This window comes from Mus pahari, chromosome 1 (genome assembly GCF_900095145.1).
Source record: "Mus pahari chromosome 1, PAHARI_EIJ_v1.1, whole genome shotgun sequence".
Taxonomy (NCBI): domain Eukaryota; kingdom Metazoa; phylum Chordata; class Mammalia; order Rodentia; family Muridae; genus Mus; species Mus pahari.
The window spans coordinates 101,502,069-101,520,315 of record NC_034590.1 but is presented as its reverse complement, the minus strand read 5'-3'; the positions used below and the strand labels follow the sequence as shown (position 1 = coordinate 101,520,315).

Here is an 18,247-nt window from a genome sequence, read left to right as displayed (position 1 = left end):
GGGACAATTTATTGCATCTAGAAAGAAGGAGAATACCCTGACATCGTGCTCAAGGTGTGGGGGAGGAGAGGAATAGGAAGTCACTCTTAATAGAACATAGATGAAAGCTATGAAAGCTACACCTTGGAGAGTTAAGATAGCACTCTAGGAAGGGAGAGGAGCTATGCATGTAGGACCTTTGCTCTTTGTAGCTTTTACTGAAGATAGTGTAAAAATGGCTCTTGTCTCAGGATCTGTAAGCCTTGAGTGTGACAGCAGTGTTCCACCCTTTGGAGCCTGTCAAGGTGGAAGTGTGTGTGTGTGTGTGTGTGTGTGTGTGTGTGTGTGTGTGTGCATATGTGCCTGACTTCAGAGTCCTCCAGAGGAAAATGCTGTTTGTGCTCATCTGTTATTCTCTGTCCCATAGAGACAGAGTCTAGCTCAGACCCTGGAGTGAGGATGGTAGCAGGCAAGCCTCAGTGACCCTGAGGAGGAAATATTCAACTTTCATATTAGCTTCATCTTGTCTGCCCATCAACTAAGACTTGTTCTGTGTCTTAGAATTCTGGAAGGAATGATAACTAACTACTGTCACCCACAGCAACTGCAAGCTACTTACTGTTGCTAGCTTACGTGTTAGCTTTGTTTAAAGCCCCTGTGGTTGGTTGCCTTTAACTTTAGGAGTAGTTATAGGTGGCCTGTTCCTCTTTCTTACTCCCCGGGGCTAGAGCTGGTTCATTTAAATCAAATTATGGAAGGCTAGTTCGTGAACAGGAACATCTGGGCTTTAGGGTCTGCAGCTCATTAAGGGGGGAAACAACCCTTCTCACTTATTTATCTCATCCCCTGGTGAGCCAGTTTTTTTTTTTCCTTTTGGCTTCAATTTTTCCCTTTCTTAGGACATAAAACACAATGTTCTCTTTAGCGAAGGAAGGGTCTTGCCTCAGCGGACTCCACCATGGGAGGTACCTGGTAACCACTTGTATAAAAGGGTCAGTGACCTCTGACCATGCATGAGTAAAGGGCATTGTCTACCAGGGAGTAAATGACCACTGATAACTGGAGAGATGGCTCAGCTGTTAAAAGCACTGACCGCTTCTTCCAGAGGTCATGAGTTCGATTCCCTGCAACCACATGGTGGCTCACAACCATCTGTAATGGAATCCAAAGACCTCTTCTGGTGTGTGTGAAGACAGCAACATATACTCATATATGCATAAAATAAATAAATAAATCTTTTTTAAAAAAATGACCACTGATAACATGCATTGCCTCAGAGGAACGTGAATACTGCCCTTCACATATCCCCAGCAGTGCCAGGGCAGTGGATGTCTGTAGAGTCCTCCCCTTCTCTTTCTTCTTGCCTAGTATCCCTGTGAGAGCACACAACAGACACAGTGACTCAAGCAGTAGAATTAGTAGGCTGGTATGTCGAGAACAGAAGGTTGGACTAAGTTAATGAAGTGAGTAGGCTGGATGAAGGATTTTAGGTGCTGTGCCTGGAGTTTTCTCTCCCTGTAGGTAAGGAGTCCCCCCAGGAATCACTGGGTTTTAGTACAAAGGATCTTCAAAATTAACCACGTAGAAAGAGACAGGAAGCTAGCTTGCCAGAGCTCCATCTGTGGCAATAAAGGCACAGAGATGGAATCAGCCAGTCAGGACTTCTGCTTCAAATGCCGGAAGTCCTACTCAGATTCACTTAAGAAGAAAAACTTGGCTGACAAATGAAAATTGCAGGGGTGGGTGTGATGGGCTTTAGGCAGGGGTGTGGCTAATATCTCAGGGCCTTCTTGCTGTGGTCAGGAAAGTCTTGGAGCCTCTTGCAGACTGACAGGTTGTCACTAGTACTCCAGTTCTTGCCCAGAAGAAAGAGACGTTCCTACAAGCTCTGATGTCATTAGAATGATTAGGGTCAGAACTTGGGCCCTGATAGCCCTATGAGCTAGGCTCAGAAACCCATGCTCATTACTCCTGTTAAAGAGACAAGGCACAGTACAATGCAGAGAGGGGAGATCTAGTGTGGTCTCCTGGGAAAAAAAAACAGTGAGGTGCAGTGAACCTCCAAGCCCATCTTATGAGTCCTGACTTGAGGTTTAGGTTTAAATAGAGGGCAGGACTTACACATAACTTGGAACATGTATGGTCAAGGTGCATCATTGTCTAGGCTCCAGTCTGGTGCGAGGTGCTCCTCTTGGGAGGAGAGTGCCTCCTCTGGCCAGCACAGGGCTTCCACCTTGTCCCTTTCCTAGCTTGAGATTCTTGGAGAGAATTCAGTTCCTTGAGGACCATTGTTGCAATGTTCTGACCGCCAAAGGGAGGGGCACACGTTACACTTTGCTTCCTTTTGAAGATCTTAGTCCCAGTGGGGATGGCTGCACTGAGAGTATGACTTTTGTCCCAGGATCATCTCGGAGCTAGTGACTAGCAGAGCTGTGCTCATGGGTTCACAGCCTGGGCCTGGGTCACAGGCTTGCACCGGGGCACATGGGGCAAGACACCTCTGAACCACATGAAATAGGTGCTAGTGGGAGAAAGGGACTCTTGGAAATAAGGAAGCCAGGGAGAGCAGCAGATGGCTGGTAGCCAATCTGAGCTCAATTCTTAATTTTAAAATTGAGAGATGGATTCTTGAGAAATTCTCAATAAAACTTTGTTAAGTAAAAAAAAAAAAGAAAACAAACAAACAAACAAAAAACAGAGAGGGGGACGGGGAGAGAAAGTATTTATTAAACATGGAAGACTCAGCATCATGAAAGATATTGGTATATTGATACAGTTCTACATCTTGTCCTGGATCTTTCAATATACTGTCTAGTTTCCAGGGAGAAAGTAAGGAAGAAGGGAGGGAGGGAGGGAGGGAGGGAGAAGGAAGGAAGGAAATTTCCTAAACAAGAAATCTTTTGCACCTAGGGCTCTGAACTTTTTCTTTAACTCCTTTTGCAGTCTTGAAGGCATAGCTGGTGTTTGAGAAAAAAAGGATCTTTCAAATGCTCTGGAAAGACACCCCTGAGGCAGAGGGTGAGCTCTGAATAGCTCTTAGAAAACAGCATGTTGAACTCACTGTCACTAAATGGCAAACCCGAAAACAATTGTTCCTCTTCACCTTGGCTTTGGAACCCATGGACCTGGGAAGCTCTTTCCAAAGGCACGGGCAGCCATGAGAAATAAATGGGGTCTTGGCAGAGCCCAGGTGGCCTTGGCTTTCTCGCCTGGAAGAAATGTCTATCTTCCTTCTGCAAGCTACTGCCTTCCATGACATTTACTTGTTTCTGACAGTATTGCTAGATCTCTCATGAAGATGTAATGCTACATTTGGTGTCTGAGTCTCATGTGACTCCTAATTTGTTGTACGTGGCTTCGGTTTCCAAGGCTAAAGCCTTTTGTTAGGGGCACGTGGGGGGGGGGGGGCTCGCTGCCATGGGTGTGTGAAGCAGCTGCTGATCTCTCCTTCCTGCCTCTATGATGTAGTCATGGCACGGTACTTCTCATGCAGAGCCTTGGAGTCATCTGGGATGGGTTATGGTGTGGAATCTGATTTGGCAGGGCTGAGGTAGGTCTGTGAGGTGGCCGGTGTTCCTAATCTGGGGACATTGCTCTCTGCTGATCCTAACATCACAGGGTCCTTTTGCTACCTGCCGTTGCCCCTGCTTTTGGAATGGGCCTTTGAGCCACTTGTGTGGAGTCCAAGCTGTTGTAGCCTTCTGAGGCTCTGGGTGCCCTTTGTGTGGGGTCAGCTCTGTTCTGACTGAGACTTGATAGCTGAGTCCTCTAGCGGAAAATGTCAGCATGATGACCAAGGGCTGTGGACCTCTGCCATCCTTCCTCAGATGAGGACATGGACGGCAGGGCAGACTCAGAGTCCCCTCTTGTCAGTCTTGTTCATATTCTTCCTCCTCCTTGCCCTCTTTCCTTTGTATGGTCTTTATTTTGGAATAATATACATAACAAATAGGAGTTAAAAAGGAAAGTCAGGTTAAATGAAAGGCGGGCCAGGGAGAGCAGGCTGTGCTCCCTGAGCCAGAGCCCCGGTCTTCAGGGTTACCTCTGTTACTATACTCTGTCATACCTCTGAGGCTGCCGTGTCAGTAGGACTTTCATCTCTGTGACAAAATACTTGTCATAAACAACTTACAAGGAGGAGAGGTTGATTTTGGATCACAGCACTAGAGGTTTCTGGAACACTGTTCTTGGCTCCATTGTCTGGGCCCATGGTGAGATGGAACACCACCTCTGTGGAATCATGTGGTGGAGAATGCTCTTCACCACACAGTAGGCAGGAAGGAGAGAGAGAGGAGGGGGCTCTGGACCAGATGTAACCTTCAAAGGCACTCCCTAGTCCCTATATCTAGGCTATTCCTACTAAATGTTCTGCTACATCTTAAAATATGTCACTAGCTAGGGATGTGAGCCTATAAGGACATTTCATATGGAAACTACAGCAGGTGCCTCTGGTTCTAAGTGTCATAAAAGGATTGGCTTCAAGGTTGGCTGACCAGGAGCTTCTGTTGTCATTGTGCCTCTGTGTCCTGCTGGTCACCAAGGTTGTACTGGGACCAGTTCCTTCATGGCCAGGTGGCCACCACAGCAAGGGGGCAGTGTTTCAGCATCATTTGTCACTGTCTATTCCTCTGTGCCAAAGAACTTTGCCTCCGCTGGCACAGTCGGGGCAACTGGGTGCTGTGATAGGTTTGGTCTGCTCCTCTGACTTGGGGCACTAGAATTCTCAGAGACAGAAAAAGGGGGGGTTCTCACATGTTGAGCTTCTATTAGGAAGAATGACAAGAAATGCATCCTAGCTAAGAAATTAAGAATGACCCTGTGCTTCCTAACGTCTCCTAGTATACCAGTGTGGTTTTGAACTCCTTATTTATTTAGTACTGACAGTGGCCCAGGCACACAGGGCATCTCTTCTACATATCTCTCTTCTACTGCTCACTGTAAACCAACACATAGGTGGAAAAAGTGAGGCACGGACTGTTCAAGTGGGCTCGTCCAAGGTCACGCAGCCTCGTCCTAGGTCACGCAGCACTAAGTAGAGATCTAAGCACAGGACTTGTGACTGTACACTCTTAGTCACCACACAGTTCCAACTCCCACATGCTTCCTGGTGACCTGGCTCCCTTGCCTCTGAGCCAAATGTTAGAAGTTCATCTCTCTCTCTCTCTCTCTCTCTCTCTCTCTCTCTCTCTCTCTCTCTCTCTCTTTCTCTCTCTCCCCTGTCACCACACACACAAGGCTCTGGGCAGGGATGTCATGACTGGCTGTGAGTGAATTCCAACCCATCTTTCTGTCCCTAGATCCTAATAACTATTATCACCGACGGAACGAGATGACCACCACTGATGACCTGGATTTTAAGCACCACAACTATAAGGAAATGCGCCAGGTAAGACCAGAGTGTGGGGATGCGACATGACTTTTTCAAAGAGCATCAGGGCATAAGCCGATAAGCGCTATGTATGGTCTCTCTGGGCAACCAAATGGGGCCTCCTCTGTTAGGAAATGGCTGAAATGGGGCTCAAAACTAGATGTTTGTCACTGAAGCCTTTAGTCCCTAAAGCTTCCGTGTGTTTGAGCTGGGTCACTGGCTCATGGTAAAACAGGAGGCCTTCTCATGGGTCTGCGTGCTTCCACAATTGATCTCCATTAATGTCTTCAGTCCTTTTAAGAGCCCAGGACAGTAGGGACTGTAATTGCCTTCTCTTATCAATGGGGAAACTGAGTCACTGTAGCACTGTATAGCACTCTTACCTCTTACCACAATATTCAGATTTTTAGCTTAATCATGGCTGTCCACTAGGGCGACCTAGGATTTTTTTATTAGTTATTTTATTTATTTACACTTCAAATGTTATCCCCCCCCATTTCCCAGTTTCCCCTTCGAAAGCCCCTCATCCCATCCCCCCTTTGCTTTGCCTCTATGAGAGTGCTCCCCCACCCACCCACCCACCCATTCCCATCTCACCTCTCTAGCATCTCCTTAAACTGAGGTATCCAGCCTCCACAGGACCAAGGTCCTCCCCTCCCATTGATGCCAGATATGGCAGTCCTCTGCTCTATATGTAGCTGGAGCCATGGATTCCTCCATGTATGCTCTTTGGTTGGTGGTTTAGACCCTGGGAGCTTTGCAGGTGGGGCAGGGAGTCCAGTTAGTTGATATTGTTGTTCTTCCTATGGGGTTGCAATCTCCCTTCAGCTCCTTTAGTTCTTCCCCTAACTCCTCCATTTGGGGTCCCCATGCTTAGTTGGATGGTTGGCTGTGAGCATCCACATCTGTATTGTTCAGGTGCTGGCAGATCCTCTCAGGAGACAACTATTCCAGGCTCCTGTCAGCAAACATTTCTTGGCATTAGCAATAGTGTTGGGGTTTGGTGTCTGCAGATGGGATGGATCCCTAGATGGGACAGTCTCTAGATGGCTTTTCCTTCACTCTCTGCTCCATTTTTTTGTCCCTGCATTTCCTTTAGGTAGGAACAATTCTGGGTTAAAATTTTTGAGATGGTTGTGTGACCCTATCCCTCAACTGGGGACTGTACCTATTTACTGGAGATGGTCTCCTCAGGTTCTATCTCCCCTTTGTTGGGTATTTTGGCTAATGTCATCCCTGTTGGGTCCTGGGAACCTCTTGCTTCCCTGGCATCTGGGCCTTTCTAGTGGCTACCCCCAGTTCCCCATCCACCACTGCTACATATTTCTGTTCAATTTCCTGGCCCTCTGTACTTCTTTCCTGTCTCTTCCCATACCTGATCCTGCCCCCTTTTTCCCTTCTCCTCCTCCTCTCTCCTTCCAAGGTTCTTCCTTCCCTCTACCTCCTTTTGTTCCCCCTTCTAAGTAGGATGGAAGCATCTACACTTTGGTCTTCCTTCTTCTTAAGCTTCACATGGTCTATGAGTTGTATCATGGGTATTCTGATCTTTTGGGCTAATATCCACTTATCAGTGAATACATATCTATATGTGAGCCATCTCAGACACAGTTAAGTGGCAACCTTGGTGGAAGTGTTCATGAAGTTGTCCCATGCTTCTGTATAGCCAAGCCCCAGAACTCATGATTGGCATTGTTAGGAATCTGAGTCCAGGTAGCAGGAATTGGTGATCAAGTGTGATTTTCTCAGACTGATCCTGAGTCTCAGTAACTCTGAGCTGTGTCAGCCTGTGTGTGCTGGCTGCAACACACCCCTGAGAAGGGCAAAGGGGCGGCAGCACCTGAACTCGGTTCACTGTCTCCGAAGTTCTGTTCCTCATTCACACCCAGTATATGTGTATTGCATGTTTCCTGGGGAGACAAAAGTTTCCCTCAGATAGGGTACCAATGACAGAATTTGATTTAACTAACGTCAAACTTGCTAAAGCAAAGAGTTTATTGGGCTTCTGTACAGAGTATGAGTTAGGGGTTACTTACAGGAAATTAGGTGATATTAAAGCAGCTGCCCCAACAGGAAGTTTCAGCCCAGACTGAGTAACAATTTCTTCATAGCTGCGTAGGCAGAGTCCTCCAACAGCTTCACTTAACCTTCTGCTTTCCATATACCCCAGTACCTTTAAGACAGGGCCACCTGCAGCTAGAATAAAATTACACTCACCTGACAGGGAGGTACAGGAGGAAATGGCTGGGCTCTCAGAGAACAGTCCAATGGCCCTGCCCCTTCCTCCTTTGAGGGGAGGTCAACGATTAATGGCTGGGTCTTGAGGGTCTCTGAGAAGTAGTCATAGCTGCTCTGTTGAAGACAATAGTGGCTGGTAATGCTCAGAGGACAACGGTCTACAACAGTGTGCTGGGACGTAGGTGACTAAAGATGATATGCAGAAATAACCTCAGGATTACATTGGGAAGTAAGGACTCACCAAAGGCAAGTTAATGCCCCTCAGAGGGAGGTCTAGTGGGCTGACGGACAGAGCCAGCTGCCCAGAACAAAGGCAGGAGGTGTTCCTGAGATCCGTGTTATCAGGCTGATCTTCAGTTCCTTGGAATGAGCATGCCTGGCTTGTGTCACTGTCATTTAACTTGAGATACGCGCGTGGCTTCCAGACACCTGTCAGCACAGACATAGAAGTGGGATGTGCTAAAGAACTCCTCTTACTGTCTTGCTCTTCAAAAACGGAGATAATGTGCTTGGACGTGAGATTGGTGACTCATGCCTGCTGCTCCACTTTCTCGGGGTATTTTTATGGCTCTGCCCACCATTCTGTCTTTGGGAGCCCTGGTGGGTTAACATAGCCTTGCTCGATGGGTGTCCCAAGGCATCTCTTCGCGCCCAGAAGTGAGACAAGTATCAGTTTAGTTGGCACAGTGAGCTTCAGGTGTATGTTAAGTGAGCTGACTGCTCAGAGTCCCTGCAACGGAGACCTTGCTATCCCACGAGCATCCCCAGGGTCCTCTGGAGAGGGCTAGCAGTATGTGCTTTAGACATGAGGTGGCTATGATGACCACCGCTCAGGAGATGGCAGAGCTCAGGGTCACCATTACAGCCACCCTGGGTCACCTCTGAAATCTTACTGCCCAAAATCACTGAGTTGGAAACTGTCCAGGAAGCATTTCACAGTCCCAGCTGAGTACTCAGGACAGAAGCCATTGCCATGTAGAGCCATGCTGGCTCTTGGGACCGGATGAGAAGACAGAATTGCCAGCCCTCTCCCTCGATGGAGTCTTCTAGGTGGCTGTAGAAATATTTCTACCTCAGAGAGGATAGTTGGCTTAGCCTACTACTGAAAGAGACATTTATAGCCAACAATAAAATGAGAGGCAGCAATAAGAAGGAACAACAACAACAACAACAAAAAGTGGAGACACTCATCACGCTGTAAGAGGACAGCAATGAGAGTGTGGGTCACTCCCATGCAGCTTATGCCTTTAGAGCACTGAGCTACGTCGCTTATGTTCCAGGCAGAGGGAGGGGGCAAGAGGTGGGGAAGGCAGAGAAGCAGGTGAAGTCTATCCAAACACCCATACTTTGAGGCAGAGAGAATTGTGCCAAGAGAACATTGGAGGCATTCCTAGTGTGTGTATTTATAACCCCCTGGTTACTTGTTTAAATATACATTTGTTGTCATCTCCTTTACTTGGAATGATGGGGGCCATGGCCCTGTTACTTACCACAAGTCTATAATATGAAATTTAGCATACATGTGCTTAATGTCATCATTACAGTCATGAGAAATGGGATGGGGACAGATGAGTTGCTTGCTCGTGGCTGAGAGAAGCTTCAGCCATACCTGGGACCAGTTGATACCTGGATTGTTGACAGACTTTAGCAGACAGAGAGGGGAGAAGACTGACTGTCTCTGTCCAAGCAAGGAGGCCAGCAAGGACAAAAGGGAGGGAGCAAGGGCATCAGGTAGGCGCTGGGAAAGGAGACAGGCCCTAAGTGAGCTCTGTTCCCCCCCAATGCGGGAAAGGAACTTTTGGGATTGGGGTGTAAGAGGAGAGGAGAGGCATTTCTTTTTAGGATCGGAGGGTAGTTGACCTGAACCAGCTGTTAGGGTATATTTAAGGTAGGGTGTGGCATGTTCTTGATAAGGAATGGCTTGCCTTTCTCAGGTAGGAAAGTTATAGGATTCCCAGGAAAGTATATCTTATCTTTGTTTTGAGACATGATATGGCCACACCCCAGATATTCAGGAGCTGCAGGGTAGCTGCTGTTTAATATGGTGCAGGTAGACAGCAGTTAAGGAGGACTCAGGAGTTGTAGAAGCGCTGGCTGGCAGTATTGATGTAGGTGGTGGCAGTGGACATTGGGCTGTGGGGGAAGTGAGCTGAGCCTGCCCACATGCTGTGTGGTCAGCCCGAGCACGAGGACAGATGGTGATGGTGGGAAGCCAGGCAAAATAGTAGGCCTGGCAGCCCAGGTAACCAAAGCTCCGACCCGTGGATGGTCTTCACCATGCTTTCTTCCCTCTTCTTTCCATGGGGAATTCCATTATCATTGGCTTAGGGGTAGTTTCTGAAGAGGATGGAAGAAAACTTTTCATCTCCTGCTTTAAACAATTTGTTTTTTAAAGAAGCACTTCCATTCACTGAACAAGCATCCTTTTATCAACAGAACCCCAAGTCTCACGAACCCTCCAAAGACTCACTGTACTGGCAAGTCAGCAGTCTTCACATCTGCCTTGTCGAAGCCTGTTCACAGATCTACTAAAGTCCAGAGGTTGAGTAATTTCCAAACAATAGAAGTTGATTTCTCACAGTTCTTAATATTGGTGGCCTCGAATCAAGGTGCCAGCAGTTTCTGGGCCTAGTGAGGACTGCTGTGTACTTTCAATATGGTGCCTTGTTTCTGGGTCATCACATGGACGGTGGAAAGGCAAATAGCCTACCTACTTTCCTCCAATCCTTTCATAAGGATACTCATCCAACTGATAATGGCAGAACTTATGTAACTTAATCAATCACCCCCTGGAAAAATCCCCACCCATCCATATTATGGAATTGGGCTTTGGATTCCACCTTATGACTTTGGGGACCACATTCATTCAAACTACAGCAATAGGTTGCTATCCCTCCAGTACTTGAATTCCTGTTGACAGATTCAATTCGGCAAGGCTGTGATTAGAATACAGCTGTCTTTGCCCCAAGTCTCTCAGTGATGGTTCCCTAGCATCGGGCCCTCCCCCTGCCATCTCTAGTGCTGCCACATGGGCTGGTGAGTGGATACACTGTGGTTTACCAGCCTTCTCCCTGCTTTGAAGCATTTGGAAATCTCCCAGCTTTTGACTGTGCCAAAGTAGGAAACATGCTACAACAAGTGTCATCATGCATATAATTTTAGCATTATTCATGCACGGTTTCCTTCAGATATATTACTGAAAATTGGATTACTAGAAAAGCATCTTGTTATTGTATCTTCTTCAGCAAAGGAGAGAAATCGAGGAACCCAGACCGGTGGATACTAGGATGGTGATGTACTTTCCTATTGCAGAGGTGAACGAGTCCAGCAAACCCTATCTCTGTGTGGCATTCCCCCACCCCCACCCCAAGGAGCTATCTCAACATTCTTTCCTTAGTTGCTTTCTTCTCTCTTATATCAAATTTTAACAACTAAAAAATTTCCAGTGGGGTTGGGTTTTGAGGAGGCAAGTACACCATGATATACATATACACACACACACACACACACACACACACACACACGCACACACACACACACACACACACACACACACACACACACACACACACACACACGCACAAGATGTTTCAGACCCACAGAGCCAGTTTCTTCAGCCCTGTTGAGGATGTGTGCTCTGGGTCCTGAGGGAATTCCTCCATAGTCTGTTTACAATCAGAACCAATATATTTCCCACAAAGAGCTTATTCTGACTTGGTTTCTTTTGCTGCGTTAGATACCATGACCATAAACAACTTGGAGAGGAGATGTTCAGAGACCTCAAGGCAAAACCTGGAGTCAGGAACTATAGCAGAAACTAAGGAGGAATGTTGCTTACTGCCTTGCTTCTCTCGGTTTGCTCAACTCCCTTATGCAGCCCACGGTTGTCTGCTCAGGGATAGCTGAACCCTCCTACATAAAGTGGCAATCAAAAAAGCATCCCATACATATGTCCACAGACCAGTCTGAGGGAGGCAGTTCCCAGGGATGTCAAGCTGACCATCAAGATTGGCTATCACTGACCTGGACACCATAAAACGAATTCCTAACTCTCTTCAGGACCAAGTAATCGCATTTTCTCACAAGTTGGAGCTATATTTAAGTAGAAGGCCCCCACCCTGATAGTGCTTATGATAGTGTTGTTCTTGGTTTTGCAAAGAGAAAGCAGATCGATTCCCATGACCTTCCTGGGGATGGTGGTCACCCAAGATACACTTCAGGGTATTTCAGAGTGCTACTCAGGAGGGAGAATTATAAAGGGCCTTCCCAAAGGTTCATAATCTTCAGATCTTCATGATCATATGAGGGAAGGTTGATTTTGGTGTGACAATCCAGTGACACACAGTTAATTTAACACCAACCATGGCAGAGAAAGTAGGATTGGGATAAAATCCTGCAGGGGAGGACAGGATACAAGGAAGAAAGGAGATTCTTAAGATATGCTGCCCACGAAGCTTTTTGTATCCATCGCTAAGTGTGCGTCCAGGAGAAGATGACGTTAGTCTTCCTCCAGGGTGTAGGGTGTGCTCTTCAGTGCTAGCTGCACAAAAGAGAGAAGCTAACAGGAAAGGATAGCCTGTGCTTGAGGCTTGTTGTCAGGTTAGCAATAAACTTCCTAGGTCTTTCTCCTGAAGAACTGATCTTTGGTCTGAACGCAAGCCAGTGGTTTACTTGGCAATCAGAACCTGCTGGGATCCTTGTCTGCATGTGACTACACTGGAGGGCCTAGTAGGCAGGGACTCGAGGCAAGTGTGCTGTGGCCATCTTCCATGCTGCAGGAGAAAGGGGCACATGTAGCTTCAACTTGTATTTCAGAGTGGCAGTGCCGTTCTAATGGGTACTGCCTGCTCACTACCCTTGCCAGGATGGTCTCCTCTGCTCTGCCAGTGCCTGGCTGTCCCTTCTGTTCTTAACATATGCCCTGAAGTGATCCTTGAAACTCTGCAGTCTTTACTTTCTGTATGGTGCCTGGTAGAGAGTGGAATCCTCAGTAAATGTATAGAGAAAACAGTGTTCTTTAATCCAGGGTCTGGTGCCTGGGGATTGCAAAACACCTTCCACCCAGCACATCAGTACTCACAAGCATCAGCCAAGGATGCGAGGTAAGGCAACCTCTGGGAGAAGCATGTCTCTCATCCTCCGCACCCAAAGCTTATTCAACTAGTAGAGATCTCACTGCCTTCCTTGACAGCTCACATCATTCTACAGACCAGAGCTGTCAGTTGACTAGCTGCTCTTAAAATCTAGACCGTGGTGTGTGGGCTTGCTCCTCACTGCAGCCTGCTTCACTCCTCATTTGGTCCCATGAGGTTTGTGTCTCTGGCCAGCACATGCAGTCCTTACTTAGCACTCATGAACTGGATCCTCCTATGAACTGGATCAGGCTCCTTCCTGTTATACCACCTGCTCCAGAAGGGCAGGAACACCTTGGGGTATGCCGTGATTATGAAGACGTACTATTAAATAATCCACATTTGTGCAATTTGATCTCCAAGGAGACTGATTCCGAAAGATGGAAACCACAGTGAGAAAGTCATGGCCACAGTCAGGAAGGTGCTGACTGCAGCCAAGGAGCTGATGACAACTAAGGGGGTGGGGTGATAACCACATATTACATCTGAGAGAGGTGAAGATCCCAGCCCAGGAAGACGCCTTACTCTGTTGAAACTGTTAGAATGGAAATGTCAAGTAATTGGCCAGTAGCCAATAGAAGTGCCTTATTTTCAGTTCCAGAGGCTAAAAACTTGGGCTCAAGGTGCTGGCGGATGTAGCGCCTACTGAGGGAGGACTCCCCTACTAGCTCATGTGTGAGTGGCCTCTCTACACATATGGAGAACACAGGTCCTCTGTCTCTTTTGAAGGATTCTCATCCTGTTTACGATGTCTGCACCCACGTGACATAATTACCATCCAATGCTTTCACTTCTTTTTATAAATAACTGTATCACGTTTATTTGTAAGATGTGTTAGGCTGTGAGCACATGTGTGCATCTGTGCTCTTGCTGCAGTCACAGGACACCTTGTGGGAGTTGGTTTTCTCCTTCCAGTATGTGGGTCCCCAGGATGAGACTCAGGTCAGGGTATTCGCCTACTGAGCCGTCTTGCTGGACTCAACGTTTCCCCCTTAATACTCTTTCCTCGATTAGTTTTCACAGACATTTGGTTTGTAGCAAGAGGCTTCAACAATCATAATCAAGTATGCTGGGAGCTCAGGGCCAGGACAGACAATGGTAAAGCGCTTCTCCTTAGAGTCGATGGCCAAAGGATAGGTTCTGACTGAAAGGTGGGCATTATCCTGGGGAAAAGGGGGCCAAAAAGGGTATTCTAGACAGGTTAGCAGTGGGGCTGTGGGGAGGAGGGGAGTGCTGAGTGGGAGGCTGTGGAGATAGCTTCCTTTTGGGAAGCACTGCCTTTTTAGTGGACAGTCATCATGTCTCAACATCTGTCATTTGCCTTGCCTTTCAGTTGATGAAGGTTGTGAATGAAATGTGCCCCAATATTACCAGGATTTACAACATTGGCAAAAGCCACCAGGGCTTGAAGTTGTATGCGGTAGAGATCTCTGACCATCCTGGGGAACACGAAGTTGGTGAGAAAGAGTTTTGTCTTAGTTTGTCTGCCGTTGCTGTAACAAGCACCATAGCCAACAGCAGCTTGGGAGGAAATCCATCTCAGCTTGAGTTCACCATCCAAGGGAAGCAGGGGAGGCACTCAAGCAGGTGTCGGAGGCAGGAACTGAAGCAGAGACCATAGGAGGAGTCTGCTTATTGCATTTCTCAGTAATCTTCTTAATACAGTCCAGCACCATCTGCCTAGCGGTGGTGCACTCACAGTGGACCGGGCCCTCCTATATCAATCAGCAATTAAGAAAATAACCTCACAGACACAGCCACAGGCCATTTTGATGTGGGCTTTCTTCAGCTGAGGTTCCCTCTTCCCAGGTGACTCTAGGTTCATCTCCAGTTGACAGCTACTGACAACTGTGTCAGCTCCTCTCCGAAGAGAATGGTATAATCAGTAGCTCCTTACCTAACTTGAAGGCATCTCCCCACACCCCACATGACAGTGCTCATACCCTGGGTGTGAGCTACCCACCCCACAACTATTTCACACAACAAGTGGACTTTGGTTCCAGACCCTCATATCTGAGAAGAGCTGTGAAGCTCTCTGAGCTAGAAGCACCCCCCCACCCCCACCCTTTGCTGCACATTCAACTGTGCTCTCTGCTTCTGAGGCCAACCACAAGACAAAGGAGAAAATGGCTGGATCCATGACAGGTACTCTACAGGGAGAACATTCAGAGCTCTCTGATTCCTGAATGGCTCAAATTGCAGGGCCTCCCTCCCTTTTGAACAATGTCCGTATTGCCTTTAAAAGCTACCTACCTTTAGTTATTTTCTCAACAGCCATCTCTACTCCCAGTCCCTGCAGGCTGGGTGAGCTCTGGTTTTCTTGTTGGTAAAAAAAACTGACCCAGCTCTCAAAATCCGCCAAAAGTTAGGTGTAAAGATGGATCTGACTTGTTTGACTTGATTGTCCCTCCGTGTCTCTGCCTCGGAAGAGTTCGTCTCAGGTGTTTCTTTCAGGGATAAAGGTCTTACCTGTGGATAAAACCATGCTTACTCTCACACAGCAGCTTGACAAAGGGAGGAAAAGGGCGTGTGGTCAGCCATGCCCAGCAGGATAGTCTAGTCTGTGAAGCAGATACAACTAAATAGTCAAGACGGCATCATTTATAAGCAACTGGAATTTATTTCTTATAATTGTGGACCCCGGGAAGTTGAAGATCAAAATGCTAGCACATCTGGAGTTTGGCAAGGGCTTATTTTCTGCTCAACTCTTGCATGATACAAGGCCATGGAAGGCTATATTCTCACAAACCAATCTATTAGGATACTAATCCCTCATCTCCTTCTAAAGGCCCCGCCTCTTCATACTATCCCAGGATCTTGACTTCAATACTAATTTTATACACACACACACACACACACACACACACACACACACCACCTCTCAGAAGGAAGCCAACTACGTTTTGGGGGAGAAAAAATTGTCAGACCATTAACCAAAGTGTCCTTGCTGATTCCTTTTAAGATTTTTTTTTCTTTTATTGGATATTTTATTTACATTTCAAATGTTATCCCCTTTCCAGGCCTCCCCTCTGGAAGACCCCTAACCTATCCCCCTTTCCCCTGTTTCTATGAGGGTGCTCCCCAACCCACCTACCTACTCTATCTAGCCTTCCCACCCTGGCATTCCCCTACACCGGGGCATCAAATTCCCCCCAACCCTCTGCCAGGACCAAGGACCACTCCTCTCACTGATGTCCAACAAAGCCATCCTCTGCTATCCTTGCAAAATGTAAATAAGAAGTTCACAAAGAACAACCATACCATAGAAGAGAAAGGCAATGGGTGCACTTTGTGTCTAGCTTATAACTGTAGGCACCTAGCTATTTAGTCTTTCCTTGCTAAGAACCCATACCCCTTGGCGCTAGTCATTCGGGCTTGCTATCTGCAGTTTTTCTTACCTGTTTGAATATTTGGGTTTCAAATAATTATCCCAGTATAATTTTGGAGGCTTATTTGAAAGGGAAAAAAACGTATGGCTGCAAGGTCGTTTGTGTCCTTCCAAACCTCGCCAGCCCCATGTGGATGCCTGCAGGAGCCTGTGTGTCTGTCTCTGTCAAGGTGAGCCCGAGTTCCACTACATCGCAGGGGCCCATGGCAATGAGGTTCTGGGCCGAGAGCTGTTGCTGCTGCTGCTGCAGTTCCTCTGCCAGGAGTACTTGGCGCAGAACGCACGCATCGTCCGCTTGGTGGAGGAGACTCGGATCCACATCCTCCCCTCCCTCAATCCTGATGGCTATGAGAAGGCCTCTGAAGGAGTGAGTATATTCTAGTCCCGCCCCTGCCTGAAACAGGCACAGTATCCCAACTCCGGGGTGCCTATGCATGTGCATGTATGAGAGTACGTGTACCTGCGTGTATATGTATATGGGGAGGCCTTGAGGTTGATGTTGGGTGTCTTTGTCAATAGCTTCTCTCCTTTAGTTCTTGAGACAGTCTCCTGCTGAACTTAAAATGCACTGATTCGCCTAGGGCATTGTATCCTAGGGATCTACCTGCTTCTACCTTCCCAGTACTGGGATTGCAGGCACATACTGTTGCACTTAGATTTTTACTTGGGTACTGGGGATCTACATTCATGCTTGCTCAGCAAGTACTTTATCAACTTAGCCATCTCCCCAGCCACTTACCCTTCTTTCTGAGCGTCTCGTTGCTGAAGCTGGCAGCCTGTGTCTGCGGCTTTTTGCCTGGAGGAGCTGTTTGCCTTCTTTCTTATTGTTTCTTTGCATCGTAAGGTTTCGGGGGGAGGGGGAGACACAGATCAGGAATTAAAACTGATGGTGACACTGAGAGAGGTGTGTTTCTAGAGTTCCATATGAGTACTGCCATTATTACATACCCATGGCAGTCGCACCTCAGGTTGGCTGAACACTTTTGAGGTTTTGGTTATTACTGCTAACATTCTCACCTGTCCCCTAATGATAACTGTTCTGATTATTCTGGGATATTGCTTATATGTTGTGTTCTAATTATCATATGGAATTTGTATATGTCTCATGTATATATAAGACATATGTCTATAATTACATTAAATCAAGACATGGATCAATAGTGATATTTCACAATATTTGGGATAGAATGGAGCACCATCTAAATGTCAGTTCCTGTCGAATACATCAAAGTTCAGCACTTAATTGTGTTTGTTGATTCTTGTACAAAAGACTGACTACCTGGGTAGTCAAAATAATGACTCCTATCCATGTACTAACCGGGCCCAGCCATGCTTAGCCTCTAAAATCAGATAAGACTGGGCATATTCAGGGTGGTGTGGTCATAGACACACCACTAAAGCCAGAATTCCAGCAGGGCAAGAGGAACGCATTGGTACTGCACTGACAGTAAGTGATTCTGCAGTGCTCCGGTTCCAGACCTCTTCCTTTTCAGAGGGTTCAGCCATGTAGTGGAAGACCATGGGAAGGGGGAGATAGAAGAAATCTAAGGCTTCGGGGCTTAGCCATATGGCAGGAGTGTTCCTCTGGGAATCCACCTTTGATGTGAGGTGACTGCATTGTCTGTGGTTCATCAGATGTTCATAGCAGGTTTTTCTGTATTCTCCTGTGATATCTTTCTGGGGCCAAGAGCATTCAGAGACTTTGGAGGTGCACGTGGCAGACACAGACACAGACACATCACAATCTGGGTTCTCCTGCAGTCTGAGTGTCTCTTCGCATTCTGAATCTTCTCCAGGGTTCCGAGTTGGGAGGCTGGTCCCTGGGACGTTGGACCCATGATGGCATCGATATCAACAACAACTTTCCCGATTTAAACACGCTGCTCTGGGAGGCAGAGGACCAGCAGAATGTCCCAAGGAAGGTCCCCAACCACTACATTGCCATCCCTGAGTGGTTTCTGTCTGAGAACGCCACAGTGAGTGAAAACAGTTCTAATTTGTGTGTCAGAGGAGGGTGAAAGGATGCCTGCTGGTATCTGCAAAGGACGTGGCACAGGCAAAGAATACAAATACATCTTTCTTATCTTTTCTGACAGTAGAGAACAGTACCATGCATTACTACCTTCAAACTAGTTTTGTGGTAGA

The 18,247-nt window shown here is 47.2% G+C and overlaps 1 protein-coding gene across 1 annotated transcript in view; it reads left to right on the top strand.

Moving 5' to 3' along the window:
* Positions 1-18,247, top strand: part of Cpxm2 (carboxypeptidase X, M14 family member 2) — a 106,630-nt gene that overhangs the window by 76,129 nt on the left and 12,254 nt on the right. The window contains exons 7-10 of the mRNA XM_021198676.1: positions 5,277-5,365; positions 14,048-14,171; positions 16,273-16,469; positions 17,899-18,078. Of these exons, the coding sequence (XP_021054335.1) occupies positions 5,277-5,365; positions 14,048-14,171; positions 16,273-16,469; positions 17,899-18,078 (590 nt within the window). The remainder of the gene's footprint in view (positions 1-5,276; positions 5,366-14,047; positions 14,172-16,272; positions 16,470-17,898; positions 18,079-18,247) is intronic.